This window comes from Chroicocephalus ridibundus, chromosome 25 (assembly GCF_963924245.1).
Source record: "Chroicocephalus ridibundus chromosome 25, bChrRid1.1, whole genome shotgun sequence".
NCBI lineage: Eukaryota > Metazoa > Chordata > Aves > Charadriiformes > Laridae > Chroicocephalus > Chroicocephalus ridibundus.
Window position 1 is genome coordinate 524,263 of NC_086308.1, and position 22,100 is coordinate 546,362.

At 51.1% G+C, this 22,100-nt stretch overlaps 2 protein-coding genes across 2 annotated transcripts; both read right to left on the minus strand.

Moving 5' to 3' along the window:
- Positions 1 to 301: 301 nt before the first annotated feature.
- LOC134527069 (olfactory receptor 14J1-like) lies at positions 302 to 820 on the minus strand (the record flags this gene model as incomplete). Its single annotated transcript, XM_063359408.1, has 1 exon — positions 302 to 820. A coding segment is annotated over exon 1 (519 nt), but the record flags the coding sequence as incomplete, so codon positions are not given.
- An 18,532-nt stretch (positions 821 to 19,352) lies between these two features.
- LOC134507633 (olfactory receptor 14A16-like) lies at positions 19,353 to 20,243 on the minus strand (the record flags this gene model as incomplete). The annotated part of the gene is made up of 1 exon (XM_063318427.1): positions 19,353 to 20,243. A coding segment is annotated over exon 1 (891 nt), but the record flags the coding sequence as incomplete, so codon positions are not given.
- Positions 20,244 to 22,100: the final 1,857 nt, after the last annotated feature.

A 22,100-nucleotide genomic window follows, 5' to 3' on the forward strand; every position in this document is an offset into this window, starting at 1 on the left:
ACTGTGAAATACATTTTTAGAAGGGAACCAGGTGAAACTAAGACGTAAATGTCTCAGGTGTAGTGACACAAGTGAAACCTTTGTGTAGGAGCATAAAAACCATAAATGACAATATCAACAGCAATGATGAGAAATGTAATCATTAAAAACACAAAACCAATAACAAAACACACAAAAAAGCAGATGGAATCAAATAGTGCGGGAGTCATTTGTGGAGAGAGGTGGAACATTTCTCCCTCTTGAAAAAAATCCATGAAATCAGATACCTAATGGCCTCCTTGAGCTCCTGGTTCCTCATGCTGTAGATGAGGGGGTTCAGTGCTGGAGGCAACACTGAGTACAGCACAGCCACCACCAGGTCGAGAACTGGGGAGGAGATGGAGGGGGGCTTCAGGTAGGCAAATGCGGCAGTGCTGACAAACAGGGAGACCACGGCCAGGTGAGGGAGGCACGTGGAAAAGGCTTTGTGCCGTCCCTGCTCAGAGGGGATCCTCAGCACGGCCCTGAAGATCTGCACATAGGACAGCACGATGAAAACAAAGCACCCGAAGATTAAACAGGCACTGACCACAAGAAGCCCAACTTCCCTGAGGTAGGAGTGTGAGCAGGAGAGCTTGAGGATCTGGGGGATTTCACAGAAGAACTGGTCCAGGGCATTGCCCTGGCAGAGGGGTAGGGAAAATGTATTGGCCGTGTGCAGGAGAGCATAGAGAAACCCACTGCCCCAGGCAGCTGCTGCCATGTGGACACAAGCTCTGCTGCCCAGGAGTGTCCCGTAGTGCAGGGGTTTGCAGATGGCAACGTAGCAGTCATAGGCCATGACAGTGAGAAGAAAATATTCTAATGACATCAAAAAGAGAAAAAAAAAAAACAACTGGGCAGCACACCTCGGGTAGGAGATGGCCCTGGTGTCCCACAGGGAATTCACCATGGCTTTGGGAACAGTGGTGGAGATGGAGCCCAGGTCAAGAACAGAGAGGTTGAGGAGGAAGAAGTACATGGGGGTGTGGAGGCGGTGGTCACAGGCGATGGCGGTGATGATGAGGCCATTGGCCAGGAGGGCAGCCAGGTAGATGCCCAGGAAGAGCCCGAAGTGCAAGAGCTGCAGCTCCCGTGTGTCTGCGAATGCCAGGAGGAGGAACTGGGTGATGGAGCTGCTGTTTCCCTATGTCAGAAAGTCCTAAGAAGCAGGTGAGATAGATGCCGAGATCACAGAAATGATGATGCTTTCTGTAGAGAAAGGAATGGGTAAAGGCACTTTTTCAGGTTCCTCACAGACCCACCGGTTTCCCGTTGTAACGCTGTAGGAGTTGCAGTCTCTTGTGCAAGCATCACAGCTCCATTGCTGTGATTGCAAACACCACAGCTCCCCAAGTACAGGTCCTCCTTTCTATCCTTTTTAAAAATGGGTGCAATGTTTGCCTTTTTCCAGTCCCTGGGGACTTCACCTGACTGCCATGGCTTTTCAGATATCATGGAGAGCAGCTTGGGAACTCCATCAGCCAGTTCCCTCAGGACTCTGGGATGCATCTTGTCAGCCGCCATAGACTCCTCAATGCTCAGGTTCCTCAGGTGGTCACAAACCTGATCCTTTGCCACACTGGGGGGGACTTGGCCCCTCAAGTCCCTACCTTGAGGTCCACCCACTCGAGAGGTGTGGGAAGAGAGGTTGGCAGGGAAGACTGAGGCAAAACTGTTGTTGAGTACCTCAGCCTTCTCCTCGACCATTGTTACCAGTTTGCCAGTCTTGCTCATCAGGAGGGGTACGCTTTCTTTGACCTTCCTTTTCTGGCTGATGTATCTATAGAAGCCCTTCTTATTATTCCTTGCCTCCCTTGCCAAGTTCATCTCCAGCTGTGCCTTGGCCTTCCTGCCCCATCCCTACGCTCTTCCCAGGATACCTGTCCCTGCTTCCACTGCCTGTGCATTTCCTTCTTGCCCTTTAGTTTGACCAGCAGGTCTCTGCTCAGCCATGCACATTGCTCAAGGCTTTATCCATGGGGATTGTCTCCACCCCAGCCACACCCAGTGCACTGAATCTCCCCTTCCATGTCATTCCTGGTCGCATCTCTGTCTCATTCCCTGTCCATTGCAGACCAACCATCTGCAATATAAATGTGGGCACCAGATGAACTCCTCCTGGGGCCTTTGACAAGCACTTGGACCTCAAAGAGCAGAGAGGTGCCTCTAGGAGGTCCCCCTCTTCCCAAGATATGCTTCCTCAACTGGTGTCTTTAGGATGCATGAGTGGTAAATGGAGAAACATGGTCATCCCCTGAGAGCTTCTTAACGTTTCAGTTAGTGTTAGGCAGTGATTGGTAGTGGGTAGGGATGCCAGAGAGGGCAGAGGAACCTGACAAACAAGTCTTATGAGGAGCGGCGGAGGGAACTGGGATTGTTTAGTCTGGAGAAAAGGAGGCTGAGGGGAGACCTTATCGCTCTCTCCAGCCACCTGAAAGGAGACTGTAGAGAGGTGGGGGTGGGTCTCTTCTCCCAAGTAACAGGCAAGAGGAAAAGAGGAAACAGCCTCAAGTTGCACCAGGGGGGGTTTAGACTGGATATTCTGAAAAAATTTTTACTCTGAAAGGGTTATTAAGCATTGGACGAGGCTGCCCAGGGAAGTGCAACCATCCCTGGAGGTATTCAGAAGACGGGTAGACATAGTGCTTAGAGATATGCTTTAGTGATGGGTTTTGTCAGAGTTAGGTTGGTGGTTGGACTCGATGATCTGAAAGGTCTCTTCCAACTTAGGCAAGGCTATGATTCTTTGCACCCCAGAATGCAGGTTGCCCTCTTGGCTGCCAGGGCACTCTCCTGACTCACATTAACCCAGCTGCCAACCAGCGCCCCCAGATCCCTTTCTGCAGGGCTGCTTTCCAGCCACTCCTCTTCCAGCCTATACTTGTGGCCACCATTATTTCATCCCAGGTGTAGAATGCACCATTTCTTCTTGTTAAACATGCTGAGAGTTGCCTTCTCTGGGTCACAGACACAGGTGCTAAACCGAACAGGGCCCAGGAGCCAGCATCCCTGTGCTGCCCCACAATGCCCCAGTATGCCCCAGCACGTACCCTCAGTAAGTCCATGCTGACTGCATTGGAAGACAATTTTTTCTTTTTGGTGCCAAGAAATGTCACCCAAGAGGACACTAACTGGTGGCACACTCCTCACCAACGTGAGCTTGTACAGCCAGGGAGTTGTTCCCTGAGTTGCATTTTTGGCCTCGTTCAGAGCTGGGTGCAACACTTGCTTGTCCTCTCTCACAAGAGACCTCTGCTAACCCAATGACTTTTCAAAAGGGATATCCCAAAGAAATGTCAATCTTGTTCTGTAACTTCACTACCACTATTTTGCCTGTAATCCTACGTACATAATTTCTCTAATCTTTCATACATTTTCACCTGTCCAGATACAATGACCATTTCTAAAGTCATCTTTCCAGGTGCAGACTGTCTAGACAGGGGCCTTTTCTATTATATTCCCCTTTTCTCCTTCCCTTACTCTTTGTTCTTTCAGGTTCCTGTCACCCATCCAGCTGCTGCTTTGAGCTTCACATGGTTAAAGGTTTCCCCGTCTTTCAGTAGTCTAATTATCTCCTGTAGCCAACTCTTTAACTATGTTTATATCAACCTTTCTGTACCTACCTATCTAAAGCATTTCTCATAAGATTACAACCTGGCTTCTGTTGTCAAGGACAACAAAAAAAGTTTCTATAAATATATTAGCAATAAGAAGAGGACTAAGGATTATCTCTGTCCTCTAGTAGATGGGGCCGGCAACATAGTGACCAAGGATGAGGAAAAGGCTGAGGTACTTAATGAAGTCTTTGCCTCAGTCTTCAGCAGTAGGACCAGTTGTTCCCTGAGTACCCAGAGCCCTGAGCTAGAAGACAGGGATGGGGAGCAGAATGAAGCCCCTGTAATCCAAAGGGAAACGGTGAGGGACCTGCTTCAGCACCTGGAGGTGCACAAATCTATGGGGCCGGATGGGATCCACCCAAGGGTATTGAAAGAGCTGGCAGAAGTGCTCGCCAGGCCACTTTGCATCATTTATGAGCAGTCCTGGACAACCGGGGAGGTCCCAGCTGACTGGAGGTTGGCAAATGTGACACCCATCCACAAGAAGGGCCGGAAGGAGGATCCGGGGAACTACAGGCCAGTCAGTCTGACCTCGGTGCCTGGGAAGGTCATGGAACAGATCCTCCTCAGTGCCATTACATGGCATGTGCAGGAGAACAGGGTGATCAGGCCCAGTCAGCATGGGTTTGTGAAGGGCAGGTCATGCCTATCAAACCTAATATCCTTCTATGATAAGGTGACCCACTTAGTGGATGAGGGAAAGGCTGTGGATGTTGTCTACTGGGATTTTTGCAAAGCTTTTGACACCGTTTCCCAGAGCATTCTCCTGAAGAAACTGGCTGCTCATGGCCTGGACAGGTGTACTCTTTGCTGGGTAAAAAACTGGCTGGATGGCCGTGCCCAGAGAGTGGTGGTAAATGGAGTTAAATCCAGTTGGTGTCTGGTCACAAGTGGTGTCCACCAGGGCTCGGTGCTGGGGCCGGTTCTCTTTAATATCTTTATCAATGATCTGGATGAAGGGGTCGAATGCACCCTCAGTAAGTTCACAGATGACACTAAACTGGGCGGGCGTGTTGATCTGCTGGAGGGAAGGTTGGCTCTGCAGAGGGATGTGGACAGGCTGGACCGATGGGCTGAGACCAATGGTATGAGGTTCAACAAGGCCAAGTGCTGGGTCCTGCACTTGGGTCACAACAACCCCATGCAGCGCTACAGGATTGGGGCAGAGTGGCTCAAAAGCAGCCCGGCAGAAAAGGACCTGGGGGTGTTGGTGGACAGCCGGCTGAATATGAGCCAGCAGTGTGCCCAGGTGGCCAAGAAGGCCAACAGCATCCTAGCCTGTATCAGGAATAGTGTGGTGAGCCGGACTAGGGAAGCGATCATCCCCCTGTACTCGGCACTGGTGAGGCCCCACCTCGAGTACTGCGTTCAGTTTTGGGCCCCTCGCTACAAGAGGGACATTGAGGTGTTGGAGCGTGTCCAGAGAAGGGCTACAAAGCTGGCGAGGGGTCTGGAGGACAAACCTTCTGAAGAACGACTGAGGGAGCTGGGGTTGTTTAGCCTGGAGAAGAGGAGGCTGAGGGGAGACCTTATCACCCTCTACAACTACCTGAAAGGAGGTTGTAGAGAGATGGGGGCTGACCTCTTCTCCCTGGTGACAAGTGATAGGACGAGAGGAAACGGGTTCAAGTTACGTCAGGGGAGGTTTAGATTGGATATTAGGAAACACTTTTTCACTGAAAGGGTTATTAAACATTGGAATAGGCTGCCCAGGGAGGTGGTGGATTCACCATCCCTGGAGGTGTTTAAAAAAAGGGTAGATGGGGCACTGAGGGACATGGTTTAGAAGTGGCTTTTGTCAGGGTAGGTTAAAGGTTGGACTTGATGATTTTAAAGGTCCCTTCCAACCTCAGCAATTCTATGATTCTATGATTCTATGATATTAGTTACTCCTGTCACACCTTCAACTGACTGGGTACCGAAATGGATCCTCACAATTCTACTATATCTCTCCTAAAGACCTTTTCAGTCATTCAAGCGTTGAAAATCCTCCTTTTCACACTGCTGCTGGTGGTTGATCTGCTCACTGTCATGGGGAATGCAGTCACCATTGCCATCATTTGGCTCCACCACCAATAACACGCCCCCAGGTATCCCATCCTCAGCACCTTGTCCTTTTTGCATAGTTGGTTCACTTTGGTCATCGCCCCTAACGTGTTTGGCAGTCCCATGTTGGAGGTTAAGGTGCTTCTGGGGCTGCTTAGAAGTCCTAGACCTTCTGCTCTGACTTCCTGGGCACAGATGAGTTTAACCTTTGTATTGTGATGCGTTTCATTTGCTGCAGGGTCATTTGTAACCCCTCATACTGCGCTGTCCTTATGAACTCCTGGTTGTGCTCCATCGTCATCTTTAGCTGCTGGGGAATGATAACTCTACTTGTGCTCAGCCCCACCATCTCGTATGCCATTAGACCCTCTGTGCCCAAAGTAGTGACTCCTTCTCCTGCGGCATCATCCTTGGCTGAGAGCAGCCTGCGTGGGCACCAGCTACTATGGAACAGGAGTGTTGCTCTCTCCTCCGCTGTGTTGTTGAGCTCATTCACCCTGACTACTGTGGTTTATGCCTACATCACATGCACCACCCTGAGGACAACCTGTGTGCCAAGCCACAATAAGCCCTTCTTCCCCTGGATACGCTTCACCTGCTTATCTTCTATTTCTTCACTCACTATCGCATACGCTAGCTGCAGGTTTGATGATGCAGGGCCTGAGGAGAAGCTGCTTTGCTCTAAGCTGTCTGCAAATTTGCAGGTTCCCCTAAGAAAGAGTTTTCAGAAGAACTAAGTCTTTATACCTATCTGTTTGTACCTATTTCTCATAAGATTATCCCTCGTAGAAAAGCAACCTCATTAGAGGCAGCTTGTACTTAGCATATGGCTGCAGAGGGTGTTTTAGTGTTTCTCAAACATGATTATTCTTTACTTTGCTTTGCTTGCAAAGGGGAAAAATCCTTCTGTGCCTGGGCGCAGCCAGGTCTCCAAGGAGCTCGGGTAGGAGCTGGTGCAATGGAGCTGTAACATCCAGCTGCAGAGATGAGTGGAGAAGTCTGATGGAAGGAAACTGATGTAAATCCCAGTTGGCCAATGACAGAGATGGGGGGGTTGTGGGGGTGAGGAGCAAGGATGTCCATACAATGTCACCTCAAGGGACTGCTTTTCCTAAACATCCAGACCTCCTGAGGAGACCCTCTGGACCAATATCAATTGCAGAAAACTACTATCACCTCTTCTGTAAACTGAAAGGTAAATTAAAAAAACCCCTTTAAAATAATAATAATAATAAGAAGAAGAAGAAATATTAGGTTCTCTTTGAAATCTTCCTTCTTAACTACACTATGAAAAAACTCCAATTCACTGTAGATGTCTTGAAGACTTGAAGGAAATTGAAGGAAGAGAAATAGCTTGTTAGGGCTTTCTGTACTTTAATGAGCCCCGTGGCGTATTTAGCTCTGTGTCCATGAACCTCAGATACTGAGAGAAGATTGAAAAAACTGTTCAAGAAGTCAGAAGAAAAACTCAAAGTACCTGGAAGCATTAATGGGCCCCACTGAGGGCCACCACTGACAAAGTCTCCCCATGGACTCGTTAGAGGAGATAGCTGGAGGCTGTGATAGCAGGAAGGCAAAGGCACAGTGCAGGTGGCTGTAATGTGGAGAAAACTGTTGCTTTGTTTGATGAAGCAGAAGGGCCAAACCTGACCCTCAGGCCCTGGGAAGGCAGATCCTGCCCCTCAGGTGTGGCTCAGGGCTCTTCCTGGGGGCAGTGGGGTGTGAGGGTGAGCAAGGACAAGGGTAGGGAGACTGTGCAACACCTCCCTCCTTCCCCATGCAACCGTGAAGCAGAAACCAAGCCCAGAGCCTCAAAATAAAGTTTCTTCTGGTGGGCCTTGGTGGCAGAGGCAACTGCCATAGCCAAGGGGACAAAGACCTTGGTGCTGTTGGGCTTTTTAGCCTGGCCAGAGCCCTACACCATCTCCGCTGCAGGCTGACCATCACTGTCCCATGCCTGTGCCTCTTTCCTTGTAGGCTGCAGGCACCCGTCGTGCTTTCCCACATCGCTCTCGACCCGGCATTTCCATATCTTTTCTGATATCTCTCCACTCTCACCGGCTGTTCCTTGAAACACAAAGCCATGGGCTGATCAAGACTCCCTCTGGGTGACCTCTTGCACCACAGTGCAACCCTTTGGGTGAGATTTCTTTTTCTTCACATGCGGTCCAAACCTTCCAAGCTGCAGTTTCTTGAGGTTTCCTTCTCTTCCTACTACCAAGAAAAGCTCCACCGCCTCTGAAGCCACCCTTCAAGCAGGTGCAGGCTACTCCTAGAGAGCCCTGGGCCTCCACTTCAAAAGGTACAGAAGCCCAGCTCCCTCAGCTTCTCCACAAAGGCCTCAAACGCCATCCTGGCCAATGTCCTTTGGAGCTTCTCCACTTCCTCCTCCTTCCTTCAGAACAGAGAGCCCCACACACAGACACACTAGACCAGATGTGGCCACAACAGTGCTGGGCCAAGGGGGATGATAAGTGCCTTGTCTGGGTCGCCGTGTGCCCCCTAATGCAGCCCTGTGTGCAGCTAGTCCAGTTCACGGTCCGCATGTACCACTGGCTAAAGTTGCATCCCTCGTAATGCCCAGGCCCTTCTCCTCGGGGTCAGTCCTTGGCCAGTCAGGCCACAGCATGCGCTCATCTCTGGGGTGATCCTGCCCCCAGTCAAGGCCTGGCCACTTCTCCTTGTAAAACTGTGTGAGTTTTCCATTTGCTGAGTCCCAGAGTTTATCAGGGTCCCCCAGGAATGAAGCTCCATTGGGCCAGTCGTTCATGTGTGCCTGCAGATGGCTCTCCCTGACATGTGCTGCCTCTGACAAGATAACAGCATGAGGAATCGCAGGACACTACAGATAATCAAAGGAGGCACTTGATCAATGCCATTGTTCACCAAGGTACACATTCCCATGGTGAGAAGCTCGGAAACATGAAATGAAAGTACAAAGGAAGCCAAACTAGGACCATGGAGGAAAGGGTAAATAGAGGTGGGCTATTTGCATGAGAGGGTACAGGGATGGTCAAGGGGAAAAACTTTTGAGTGGGAAAAGAGGGAAAAAGAAACGGTGAAACAATGGAAAGGATCAGGGCTGTTTGTGGGGACCTGCCAAGCAGCCCTGCATCTGAGCAACCATGCCTGGAGTGCGACAAGAAAGTCCCTGGTCGTCTGACCACACTTTCTGGTTGACTTCCACGGTCACCAGGAACCTGACTGATTTCCCTCCCCTCATGAAGGAAAGATGGTGGATTGAAACACAGAATCATTCATGCTGGAAGGAAGCTGAGGAGATCTCTAGACCACCCTCCTGCCCACAGCAGGGTCAGCTATGGGGTCAGACCAGGTTGCTCAGGGCTTCCTTCATTTTGGGCTTGAAAAGCTCCAAGGATGGAGATGACACAAGCTCTCTGGGAAATCTTCTCCAGTGTTTGACTGTCTTGACAGGGAGGAAGTTTTGCTCATTTGTTTCAGCTGATGCCATTGGCCCTCATGCTCCCATCACGCACAACAGTGAAGCTCCTTTTTCATGGTGACAGCCAAGAAGATGTGGGAAGGCTGATATTAGGTCTCCCCAAAGCCTTCTCTTCTCCAGGCTTTGCACCTCTGCAGCAAAGGTGGCCAATGGCTTTCTGGGCTGCACTAGGAAGAGCACTGCCAGCAGGTCGGTGGAGGTGATCCTTCCTCTCTACTCAGCCCTGCTACAATTTGTCTTGCCCATTTCCCTCGGTGTTTGCTACCCTACTACCTTCACTTAGAGGTGGTGGTAGGGCTTCAGGTTAGTGGCTGTAAATAGGTAAAGGCCTCTCATGAATGTTTTCACAGTCAGTGTCACAGAAGTCTAAACATCCTCTGAACAGACCTTACCTCTTCAAACCTTCCAACCCCTACTGTTCTGCGATGCTGATTCTTTGATTCCATTGTCATTGCCCAGAGGGGCTACCACAGATGTAGACTGCTCCAGGGCAGGTATTTATATTTAGGCCGATCAATGATGTTGTTGCTTTAATGTTTTTTTGTTGTGGTATATGCTGCTGTTGTTAGGGAAATCACACAAACACTTGAAGGACAATGGAAGGGCTACCACCTTAGTGGCCCTCCAGTGAGCTGGCTCCTGTTTGCCATTGGCTCACTGTCACTGGTCAGGGTGTGGTGTAAAAGGTGCTGAGCAGAGCAGGACAATCACTTCTCCTGGCTGTGCTCCTGCTCATACAGCCTCAGATGCTGTTGGCCGCCTTTGCTGCTGGCTCTTGTTTGGCCTGATAAAACTCAAGGAGCCCCTGGGCCATTTCCACAGAGCTGCTGCCCAGCCACGCAAAATGATCCAAAACGGATCACCCCCAGCTCTTCTTATAACAGCTCTGCTTGTTGTCCTGACAATGGGTATGACCGCACTCTCGCACTTGAAAGATGCTGTCCTTGCAGACCACTGTACTGCAGACCCTCTGCTGCCCTTCTGTGCTGCTCACATGGGCTCCCCCGCAAAAAAGTCAGAAGACTAGGCCAAAGTCTGCTCCTCTGAGGTCTGTCATCTGCATTCTATTCTCCTTCTCCTTGGGAGGTGAGACCCCACTATTTCATGGTCGCGACAGCCAAGGCTGGCACTGGTTTTCATAAAACTTGTGGATACCAGTGCTGATGGAGTGAAAGACGGAGCTACAGACTGCAGTGGAGAAAACTCGGACTTGAACAAGGCTGCTGTAGTCCCAGGTGGCTGAAGAGAGAAATGTGGGTTGGGACAAGGACTGCCCATAGAGTGTCTGACATTTGGGGTCTTTACTTGTCTGTATTTTCAGCCTCCATTGGAGATGTCGGCTTTCAATACCATTTGGAGATTGCCGCTATCACTTAATGTGTAAGAAAAGAAATGAAGAAAACTGGAGCAAAAGGAAAAACCTTTCTTATTGTTTTCTATTACTGAAATATTTTAACTTCTGAAATTTCTCTGATTAACCAGAAAAGAACTAAAGAGTTAAGAAAATCATGCCTACAGGCTTGGCTTGTGGGTGAGTTTTGCATGTTAATGAGCCCTCTGGTGCCAAGTTCCTGAACTGCAGATCCTGAAAGCCCAAGCCTCTGGAGAAGTAGAAGTCAGCAGCAAATCTCCAAGTTTCTGAGGGTGCTACTGGGCCCCAGCGAGGCTAATCAGTGGAGAGAGACCATGGAGGGAATGACCAGGAAAGGGAACCTCGCTGGGAAGGGAACCTGTGGCTGGTGACGCAGGAAGTCAGGGGCATTGGTTACAGGTTGAAAATCAAATCTGGAGGTTCTTGTGAAAGCCCCTGATGTGTTCCATCAAGCAGGATGTTCATCGCTGATGGCCATCCCCCAGCAATGGGGATCCTTTCCCTCATGGGATGCTCAGGGCTGCTCCTGGGGACAGGGAGACATGGGGGTGTGCGATGCCGAGTGCAGGACAGCGGTAGGAGTCCTCCTAGGCTCTAGGCAGTGAGTGGGTGGGTGAAGAGGCAAGAAAGCCCTGGAGCTGTAGCGACCTGGTGTCTTCTCAGGCACCTCAATTGAAGATAAGTTACCCACAGTAAAATACACAAGGATCTGGGCAATCCCAGCCCCCACAAAGGGCCCCCCAAAGCCCCACCCCCCGAAAGGAGAGTGGGATCCCACCAGAGGCTGCCCTACACTGTCCTATGCCGGTGACTATTCCCCTGTACCCTTAAACTCCTTTGCAAGTGTTCTAGCTCTGTGTGAGCTCTGGCTTTCCTAAATCCAACTCTATTTCTGAATTCCTCCCTTTTTTTGGTGTTGTGTTGTGTTGGTTTTGGTTTTTTTAAATCCTTGCTTCCACGTCTTGCATGTTTCCTTTCTTCTATGGAGCTTCCCCGTGACTTTCCTGTTTCCCCAAGCTTCTCTCCTGATAGCTCTGCCTGTTGCCCTGATGATGGTTCTGCACACTCTCATACTTGAAGAACTGCTGTACCAGGCTCTGCTGCCCTTCTGTGCTGCTCACACGGGCTCCCCCCTAAAAAGTCGCAAGACTAGGCCAAAGTCTGATCCTGTGAGGTCTGGCACCTGGCAGGAGAATAAACTTTCTCCTTCCCTTTGGGAGGTGACCTAACAAGGTCATGATCACAAGAGCTAGGGCTGGTTGCTGATGGTTTTCACATCCATGTCCAGCTCTTAGAATGATAGAATCATAGAATCTGTTAGGTTGGAAGGGACCTTGAAAGGTTATCCAGTCCAACCCCCTTGCAGTAAGCAGGGATATCTTCAACCAGAGCAGGTTGCTTAGAGCCTCATCAAGCCTAGGCCTTGAATGTCTCCAGGGATGGGGCCTCCACCCCGTCTCTGGGCAACCTGGGCCAGTGTCTCACCACCCTCAGTGGAAAGAACTTCTTCCTAATGTCTAATCTAAACCTACCCTGCTCTAGCTTAAAACCATTGTCCCTCATCCTATCGCTACATACCCTTGCAAACAGCATTGCAACAGCTTTCTGATAGGCCTCCTTCAGGTTCTGGAAAGCTGCTATAAGGTCTCCCTGGAGCCTTCTCTTCTCCAGGCTGAACAACCCCAACTCTCTCAGCCTCTCTTCGTAGGAGAGGTGCTCCAGCCCTCGGATCATCTTCGTGGCCTTTCTCTGGACCCGCTCCAAGAAGTCCATGTCCCTCTTGTGCTGGGGGCTACACAGCTGGACACGATACTCCAGGTGGGGTCTCATGAGAGCAGAGTAGAGGGGGAGAATCCCCTCTCTGGATCTGCTGGCCACGGTTCTTTCGATGCAGCCCAGGATGCGATTGGCCGTCTGGGCTGCAAGCACACATTGTTGGCTCATGTCCAGCTTTTCATCCACCAGGACCCCCAAGTCCTTTTCCACAGGGCTGCTCTCTATCAAGTCATCCCCCAGCCTGTATTGATAATGAGGGTTGTCCCGACCCAAATGCAGGACTTTGCACTTGGCGTTGTTGAACTTCGTAAGTTTGCTCAGGCCCACCACTCTAGCTCGCCAGGTCCCTCTGGATGATATCCTGTCCCCCTGGCATGCCAACCGCACCACTCAGCTTGGTGTCATCAGCAAACCTGCTGAGGATGCACTTGATCCCACTGTCTATGCCATTGATGAAGATGTTGAACAGCACCGGTCCCAGTACGGATCCCTGAGGGACACTGCTTGCCACCCCTCTCCATCTGGACATCGAGCCATTGACCACTCTACCCTCTGGATGCGACCATCCAGCCAGTTCCTTATCCACTGAACAGTCCACCCATCAAATCCATATCTCTCCAACTTAGAGAGAAGGATGTTGTGTGGGACCGTGTCAAAGGCCTTGCAGAAGTCCAGAGAGATGATATCCATAGCTCCCCCCTTGTCCACTCATGCGGTCACGCCGTTGTAGAAAGCCACTAGGTTGGTCAGGCAGGACATGAGCCTGGTGAAGCCATACTGGCTCTCTCGAATCACCTCCATGTCTTCCATGTGCCTTAGCATAGCTTCTAGGAGGATCTGTTCCATGATCTTCCCAGACTTTTCATTCTGAAGACTGAGTCAGCCTCATGTCCATGGTACAAGACACAAAGACAAGAGGCAATGGGATGACAAAGAGAGGGTCAGGGCAGATACAGGGAGAAACTTTTCCAGCATAAGGATAGTCAAGTGCTGGAAGCTGTTTCCCAGGGAGCGTGCACTGGATCTCTTCACGCAAGTGACCAGGATGTGTTTGGAGAAAGCCCTCGGTAATCTCATCTGGCCCTGCAGGAGGCTGCTCGAGACACCTCCCAACGTCCCTTCCAGCCTAAATATGACTGTCCTTTCTTCCCCTTCATTTCTTCAAATTAGGGAACGCTCTTAGGTTGTCTCTGACCACAGAAGTAATTCACATCAGGTGCCAGGGTGCTTCAGAGGTGCCCCCAAACAGTCCTGACCTTTTCATTCCTTGAAACGACAATTGCTTCTCTTTTTTTATCCAACTACCCTCCAAAATGAACGGTTTCCCTGTCCATCCATTCCCCCTTGGCCATGCTTTTCATTTTGTTACAACCTTGGGGTATATCTGAGATGGTTGGTGTGCTGATTTTCAAACTTGGGTGGCAAATCCATAAAGCAAATCATTCTCTTTCATGACCTGTAGCATCCTGCAATTCCCCATATGCTTATCTGGTTTGAGGCACTGCCCATCAAACCTTAAATGCTGATGATTTGGCCTTTCAGTCCAGAGGGACCTTGACGCACTTGGGGACTTGGCCAAATGAAACCTCCTGAAGTGAAGTTTCATAAGGCAAAGGGGGCAAGGTGTGCACTGGGGGCAGAACAAAGCCCGTGCACTGGGACAGGCTGTGACCCGACTGGCTGAGGAGTGTCCTGGGGAGAAGGGTGTGGGAGTTTTGGTGGATGCCATATATGGATCCCATTGGGAAAGGAGGATGGAGAAACTGGAGAAAGTCCAGAGGAAGTCTGTGAGGATGGGGTTAGGGGCCTGAAGCACATGAGCTGTGTGGAGAGGCTGAGACAACTGGGCCTCTTCAGTCTGCTGAAGGGGAGGCACAGGGCAGTCTAAGAGCAGGTGACATCTTCCTGGAGAGATGAAGGTGGAGACAATCCACCTCCAGGATGTTTGGCAGAGACAACAGCGGCAAGCATCCTCCATGGAGATTTATACTGAGCATTAGGAAACACGGACTAGGCGGACGTTGCCCTGCAGCAGGACACCCATCGACTCTCTGTTATCTCCATCTTTGGAGGTTTTCAGCTCCCCAGAATGTCACCCAACCTGACCCGGGGATTGACAACCCTACCTTTTGGTGAGAGGCTGGACCAGAGGCTTCCCCATCAACCCCTTTCCCAAAAACCCTTCCATGAGCCTGTGCCTTGCAGTGTTCCTTGGGAGAGGAGAGTCAGCTACAGGTGAGGGTTTCTTCAGCTCCTGGGACAATTCAGGGTGGCATTGTCCTGTGCTCTGTAGGTGTCTCATCCTACCTTTGATTATTTACATTTCCTGGCCAGTCTCCTTACCGATGCGGTGCGGTGCTTTAGGCTGTGAAGAAGCTCAAAACCAACTCTTTGACTCGGTTACTTTCATTTGACGTGCTGAAACGCAGGGCAGACGAAGGCAGTTCAGAGCTTCTAGGATCTCTGCTGCACAGTTCGGACTCAGCAGACTGGAAATGCAGGTCACGGTGTTGTGTCAGGGTACTCCAGGGGTCAGGAGAAGTGGGTACCGGTCACACCACCACATGAAAAATTTGCCTGCCTTTGTGCCTTTCCAGAAATCTGGGATCTGTACCTTGGCCTGGACCAACTTCCCTATTCCCACCCTCCACCTCTTACTGGAACCAGGGAGAAAATACACGAAGCGGGCATGAATTCAGGGCAATTCTGTCTACGAGGTGTCATCTTTAAATGGTGACAAAGAGATAGCAGCGAGAGCAAAACCACTGTTCTAGGAACTTCGTGCCAGAGGCTAATTACTGAAAATTACAGCTACCTTGACAAGTAATAGTAAGTGTTGGGAAGGAAATAAAAGAGCTTTAGTGCATCATCATGAAGAATAAGAGTTGCCTTGCAGCAATGTCCTCTCTGTTGTTAGTGACAGTACCACGAATTCCAAAACATTCTTGAGAGTTTCTCTCTTTTCCCTTGTCTCTGAAACTCAGCCTCTCAGACCTGGACAGGACTACTTCAAATCTCTGCAACCCAAATCTCTCCCGTTGTTTCTCACGCTTTTACCCCAAGACCTTTCTTCCCATCACTTCCGCACACTGTGGAGTCTCTTGTTTATCTGGTCCTCTCTCACACAGCCTTGCTGAAAAATTTTCTCTAAGTCGTGATCCCACTTGTATCACCTCATGTTATGTACAGCTCCAGCCCCCTTCTGCAGAGCTCTATGGACTGGGCAGGTTTCCTTTTTTTCCTGCTTATTCACCTTCACTCTCTATTTCTGCTGTATTCATACCAGTTGTTGTCTGAAGCAACACATTTATCTCCTCACAACTTCACCTATTTCCAGTTGCAGGCTGAGACATTTCCCTCATCCATCATGAGATATCAGGCATGACTCATCTATGTCTTTAAAAAGCGGAGAAACTGAAAAATGAGATTTAGCTGCTCAAAGGGAAACTGCTAAACTCATGGAAGGGGAATAAAAAACAAACCCCAAAAAACCCAGGGAAGCAGAAAAGAAACCTGTTCAATCTGGGTTTACCTCAACGGCGCAGCAACAGAAAAGGCTTCTCCGCACCTCCACCTCTCTGCGTTCAAACCTGGGCCTGTGCCCCACGTTATCCCCATGTTAGACAAAGTTTGCCCCGAGAGGCTGAGCTCACACTGTTTCTGCTGTCTGCATGACGGTTCACATCCAGAAGGGGCCTGGAGACAAAGCTTGTATTTGAGCTGCGTGCATGAGAAGGAAAAAAGGACGGGGTCACGTCACTACACTGCAAATCTCTGTATTTGTGCAGATTCATTTCACCCCAATGCCTAAAACCTGGTTGAGTGATTCTTACCCCAGCTGCCTTGGGTGGCTGTGTGGCCAATAGCACAAATAACCCCTTCCAGCGGGAAGTATCTCCTGCCCTTGCGTGAGGTTAATGCACTCCCTGATTTCTCTGAAGCCCTACATGTAACCCAACAGCCTCCAGTCTCTCCTTTTGGGTTCAGGATTAAGACAATAATATCATCTCCCACCAGGACGGAAAGACCAAAGTCAGAAAGGCTGTGAGGAATCAGTGCTATGGCTTGGAGTAGCCATGGCCAGGGCCAGGCGCTGCAGGGTGATTTCCTCCTCTCAAAGCTGTAGAATGGCAAATATGGAGAGAGGTCAGTAGAGCTACTCCAAGCGGTCACTGCATGAGAAATATGCCGTCCACAGCCTGGATATCTGGGTAACTCGGCTCTTGTCAGAGTCGATGGAGAAATAATGAGTATATTCCATGAGAACTGAAAAAAGGTTCATGTGACCCAAGGGTCTGACTTGGGTGACACACAGTAGTGCCTCCAGATGATGAGGAAGCAGAAGGCAGCTGCTCAGTCCCTGAGGGTGATATCAGTGTGCTAGTCTGTCCATCCCAGTTGTGCTCCCACGATGTTCAAATTTGTGTTGTTTTTTTTTTTCTGTTTTGTTTTGATTGGATTTTTTTTTTTCTGATGCTGTTACCATGAGATCCATTTTTAAAAAGGGTAGAAAGGAGGACCCTGGGAACTACGGCCCTGTCAGCCTCACCTCTGTGCCTGGCAAGATCATGGAACAGATCCTCCTAGAGGCTATGCTAAGGCACATGGAGGACAGCAAGGTGATTCGAGACAGCCAGCATGGCGTCACCAAGGGCAAGTCCTGCCTGACCAATCTAGTGGCCTTCTACAATGGAGTGACCACATCAGTCGACAGCGGAAGAGCTACAGATGTTGTATATCGGGGCTTCGTAGGGCCTTTGAAACGGTCCCCCACAACATCCTTCTCTCTAAATTGGAGAGATATGGATTGAATGGATGGACTGTTCAGTGGATGTGGAATTGGTTGGATGATGGCATCCAGAGGGTAGTGGTCAATGGCTCGACATTTGCAAGGGCATGTAGCCTTAGGACGAGGGACAATGGTTTTAAGCTAGCGCAGGGTAGGTTTAGATTAGACACTAGGAAGAAGTTCTTTCCACTGAGGGTGGTGAGGCACTGGCCCAGGTTGCCCAGAGAGGTAGTAGAGACCCCATCCCTGGAGACATTCAAGGCCAGGCTTGATGAGGCTCTGAGCAACCTGATCTAGTTGAAGATGTCCCTGCTCACTGCAGGGGGCTTGGACTAGATAACCTTTCAAGGTCCCTTCCAACCCAATACATTCTATCATTCTATGAGTCTGTGATTCTATGAGTCCATACCCACACATCACCCTCCTTGTGGCCCAGTCCCTGAGCAGTTAAAAAGGGTGCTTCTTTCATCAAATTTATCTCGCAGATTTCCTACCAATATTTTGAGGAGAGAAATGTTCCTCAGAGGAACTTCTATATTTAGAATGGTGCATTTTGCATCTCTACTTCTGCCGCTCTCTTTCTTCTTCTTCCTCTCTCTATTCTGTCTTCAAAGAGCTCTCCAAGGAGAGATCCATTGAACCCTGGAATGGTTCAGGTTGGAAGAGACCCCTGAACACCCTTGTACCGGGTCTGGCTGGGATGGAGTTAACTTTCCCCATAGCAGCCATACCCTGCTGTGCTTCCTACTCGTGCCTAGAATGGTGTTGATCCCGCACCAGTGTTTTGGCTATCGCTGAGCAGTGCTCGCACTGCATGAAGGCTGTCTCTCCAACCTCCTCTAAAGGCAGTACACTCGGGGTGGGCAAGTGGTTGGGATGGGCCATAGATGGGACAGCTTTACTGAATTGACCAATGGGATATTCTGCTGCGATTGAGAGAATGTTTTGGCTATCGCTGAGCAGTGCTCGCACTGCATGAAGGCCTGCAGCAGACTCCATGGCCTCCTGTTGCCACTCCCAGAGGCCGGCAGCACCTCAGCCCCGCGCTGTGTCTCCCTGCTCGGCACCTCTCTGAGATGCCCCACGGCGTGAGGAATGGACACAGGGACCTGGGCTCAAGGAAGCCCATCCCAGTGCTGCATTCAGGGGGTTTCCCAGGGGACGTTACTCTCCAAGTGAAGTGACCTCCAGACACTGTCTGCCCCACAGGCCTTCATTGAACCCCTGGGAATAGCTGATGGTGTTTGGGCTTACTCGGGTTCATCTCACCCCACGCACACGACGTGCATGCTTGCATCTGGTTCCTACAATACAAACATGGACTTCTTCAGAAGACCAACCAACCTCCCCAGGCTGGGACGAGAGGCCAGTGGTGGTTGTTAGGGGATAAGTTGTAAGCATTACCCTAGGGCATCTTACCCCTAGTGTCCATCACAGCCAGGGACAGAGAAGAACCTGCTCTGCTGGTCCTTCATGCCTTTCCCAGGAGCCCTGGCTGGGCGAGGGACCTGCTGCTTGTCCCAGCCTGCACACTCACACAGTTAAGCTGCACACAGGTGTTTTCGATTGCGGGGCACTTTCCTGGGCATTTCCTTGAGAGCAACTTTGGAAGAAGGCCTGAGCCTTCAGGCACCGCCCTGCGGCAATGCCACGGTGTGACGGTGACGGAGGAGCTGTTGCGGAGGCCAGCTCTGCCAGAGAAGCGCCCAGTGCCTGTCCCTGCCTGTGGGGACAGGACAGCACACAGCAGGAGTATGAGCTGCCAGAGCACTCGGTCCTTACAGCAACACCTGCGCTCAGCAGGAGAGTGTGGAAACAGAAAGAGAATAAGTCTGAAAAGAGCACGGCTGGTGCTCCCTGACAGTGCTGCTGTGCTGAGACCCTTTCCCCTCCACCTCTGCTCACAGGCACAGCCCTGCAGCTCCAGAGCAGGTCCCAAAGGAAGGATCTGGGGCAAACAAGTCGCTAGAAGATTCTTTCTTTTGTTTAAAGAGACAGAGAGCACTGGTCCTCTTTTACAATGTCTGTGGGATTCACAAATTAAGGTAGATGCATAATTACAAACAGCAAAAGCGATGACACTTCTTTGTGGACAGCATTATACAAAGAAAACCAATGCCAAAATCACAAACTCAAACCAAAACTAACAAAAGCTACAGAAGATGGGCTTGCCCTGTAACAAGTTACATTCTGAGTGGTTTCCAAAAAAAGACCGAAGAGGTTTATTGCTTCTGAAAATCATCTGGTCATCAGTTTCCACAGGGCATCCTTGAGCTCCTGGTTCCTCATGCTGTAGATGAGGGGGTTCACTGCTGGAGGCACCACTGAGTACAGCACAGCCACCACCAGGTCGAGAACTGGGGAGGAGATGGAGGGGGGCTTCAGGTAGGCAAACACGCCAGTGCTGACAAACAGGGAGACCACGGCCAGGTGAGGGAGGCACGTGGAAAAGGCTTTGTGCCGTCCCTGCTCAGAGGGGATCCTCAGCACGGCCCTGAAGATCTGCACATAGGACAGCACGATGAACACAAAACAACCAAATGCTAAACAGACACTAACAACAAGAAGCCCAACTTCCCTGAGGGAGTCGGAGTGTGAGCAGGAGAGCTTGAGGATCTGGGGGATTTCACAGAAGAACTGGTCCAGGGCATTGCCCTGGCAGAGGGGTAGGGAAAATGTATTGGTCGTGTGCAGGAGAGCATGGAGAAACCCACTGCCCCAGGCAGCTGCTGCCATGTGGACACAAGCTCTGCTGCCCAGGAGGGTCCCGTAGTGCAGGGGTTTGCAGATGGCAACGTAGCGGTCATAGGACATGACAGTGAGAAGGGAAAACTCTGCTGCAGCACTGAATAAGAAAGAAAAAACCTGTGGAGCACATCCTGCATAGGAGATGTCCCTGGTGTCCCACAGGGAATTGGCCATGGATTTGGGAACAGTGGTGGAGATGGAGCCCAGGTCCAGAACAGAGAGGTTGAGGAGGAAGAAGTACATGGGGGTGTGGAGGCAGTGGTCACAGGCGATGGCGGTGATGATGAGGCCGTTGGCCAGGAGGGCAGCCAGGTAGATGCCCAGGAAGGTCCAGAAGTGCAAGAGCTGCAGCTCCCGCGTGTCTGCGAATGCCAGGAGGAGGAACTGGGTGATGGAGCTGCTGTTGGACATCTGCTCTTTCTTGGCATGGGGGCCTTGTCCAAAGGAGGGAAAAAAGAGAAAAAAAATTAGGACAGACGCCTTATAGCAAAGACAGTTTCCTTTTCTGTGTGTTTTTGATTTTCTACCATCACGTCTGGTAACTGTTCTTTTTAGGGGAAGAAATCCTCATTTTTATGACTGAAAATGTGGAAAAGGTGGAGTCTTAAGACAGGACAGGACACAGGGCTCTAATCTCTGTGGTTTAGTGCAAAGCCAGGAGAGCTGCAGTGTCCATCAGTCTTTTTTCCCATCTGCCCTGTGCTTCTGCTTGTGCTGCCTTGAAGATGACTTCACACACAAATTCCTCTTAAAAAACAAACCCAAACAAATAACTGAACTCATATGGGAACAGCGGAGCACTGTTTGAACGGACAAATATACAAATTCTTCTCTTTCCCAAACCACAGTTAGAGCTGTGATGGAGAGAGCAGGACACAACCCCTCACAGAGACAATCAAAGGACTCTGCGAGGACAGTGCCCGACCCCCAGGGAAAGGCTCAGCCCTCCCTAGGATCCCACAGGAGAGCTCTGCCTTTCTGGGGGCAGCTGGCAAGCCCAGCAGGACAGGCAAAGCAGAGAGTCTGGGGTCCAAGAAATGAGATGTTCTGAGGAGAGAGTCAGCTCATTGCCCACCAAAGAACACCCAGAAGACATCTCCAGTGAAGGACCAGCAGAGAGATGCCTGAACGCCCCCTCCCCAGTGCGTGTTGGCAGTTTCCCCCAGCCCTTGCCCATGTCTCTGCTGCCTGGAGCTGCCCCTGCCAGGAGCTGCTGCTCTGTGCCCACGTCTCCTCCCTGTCCCTGCTCCCACAGCCCATCCCACCCGCTGGGGGCTCAGCTCTGCCCTGCAGACCCCTCCTGGCAGCAGGGCACTGCCCAGGGCCATCTCCCTCTTTGTGGCTCCTCAGGAGGAGAGGAGAGAAAGCCTGATGCTGGAAGCAAAGGTGCTGCTGGTGCTGTGTGTAGGGAGAGGAGGGGCTGAAGGCACTTTGTGAGCTTTCTGGCAGATCTGCTGATCCCTCAGTGGACCAGTGACAGCTCCTTTCCCTCAGGAGACAGCTGAGAGCACAGACCCTGCAATGTCTTCATCTTCCAGGCAGCCCCTGCCTTGTCTTTCCTCTGTAAATGCTGCCTCTGCCAGTGCTCTGGGGGAGATCTGCAGCTGTGGGCAGCCCTGACCCACACAGCACACGCTCGAAAAAGAGCCAAAGCACCCTGCCCTGAGGGGAGTCTCTCCTTTTCCCCACAGCTTCTCCCCACAGACGCTCGGGGGGGAACTCCTTGGGCAGGCTGAGAGCTGACCCTGGCAAGCAGCAGAGTCCCTGCCCCGGCACACAGAGCCCTGGGCTGCAGGGACCCTGCTCTCAAGGACAGCCCTGGGCACCCCTGCCTGCACACCCACCTGTCTTCAAAACCCTGCCACAGTCCCTCGCAGAAGGCAGCCCTCCTTCCTTGTCGCTGCCATGGTGCAGCAGGGCATCCCTGCTCGGAAGCACGGCCTCCTTCTCCACACCAGAGAAGCCAGGAGAGCCATCCTGACAGCTCCTCTCAGCCAGCCCTAGAACATCCCTCCAGGAGACCCCCCTGCATTGCCCCACAGCCAGAGACTGACTGTGTCAACAGGCGTGAAGATTTCCCCGAGAACGAGCTCAGAACTCTCCTCCCACTCCCAGCTGCCTTTATCCTCTCTGTGCCTGGCTCCTCTCGGGTGCCTGCAGGCAGTGCCCTCAGCCCTGCTGCGCTTGGCAGAGGAGCTGCTCCTGGGCAGAGCTGTCTCTCTGCAGCGCTGCCCGCTTGCCATCAGCTCCCTCCATGCCAGGAGCCCA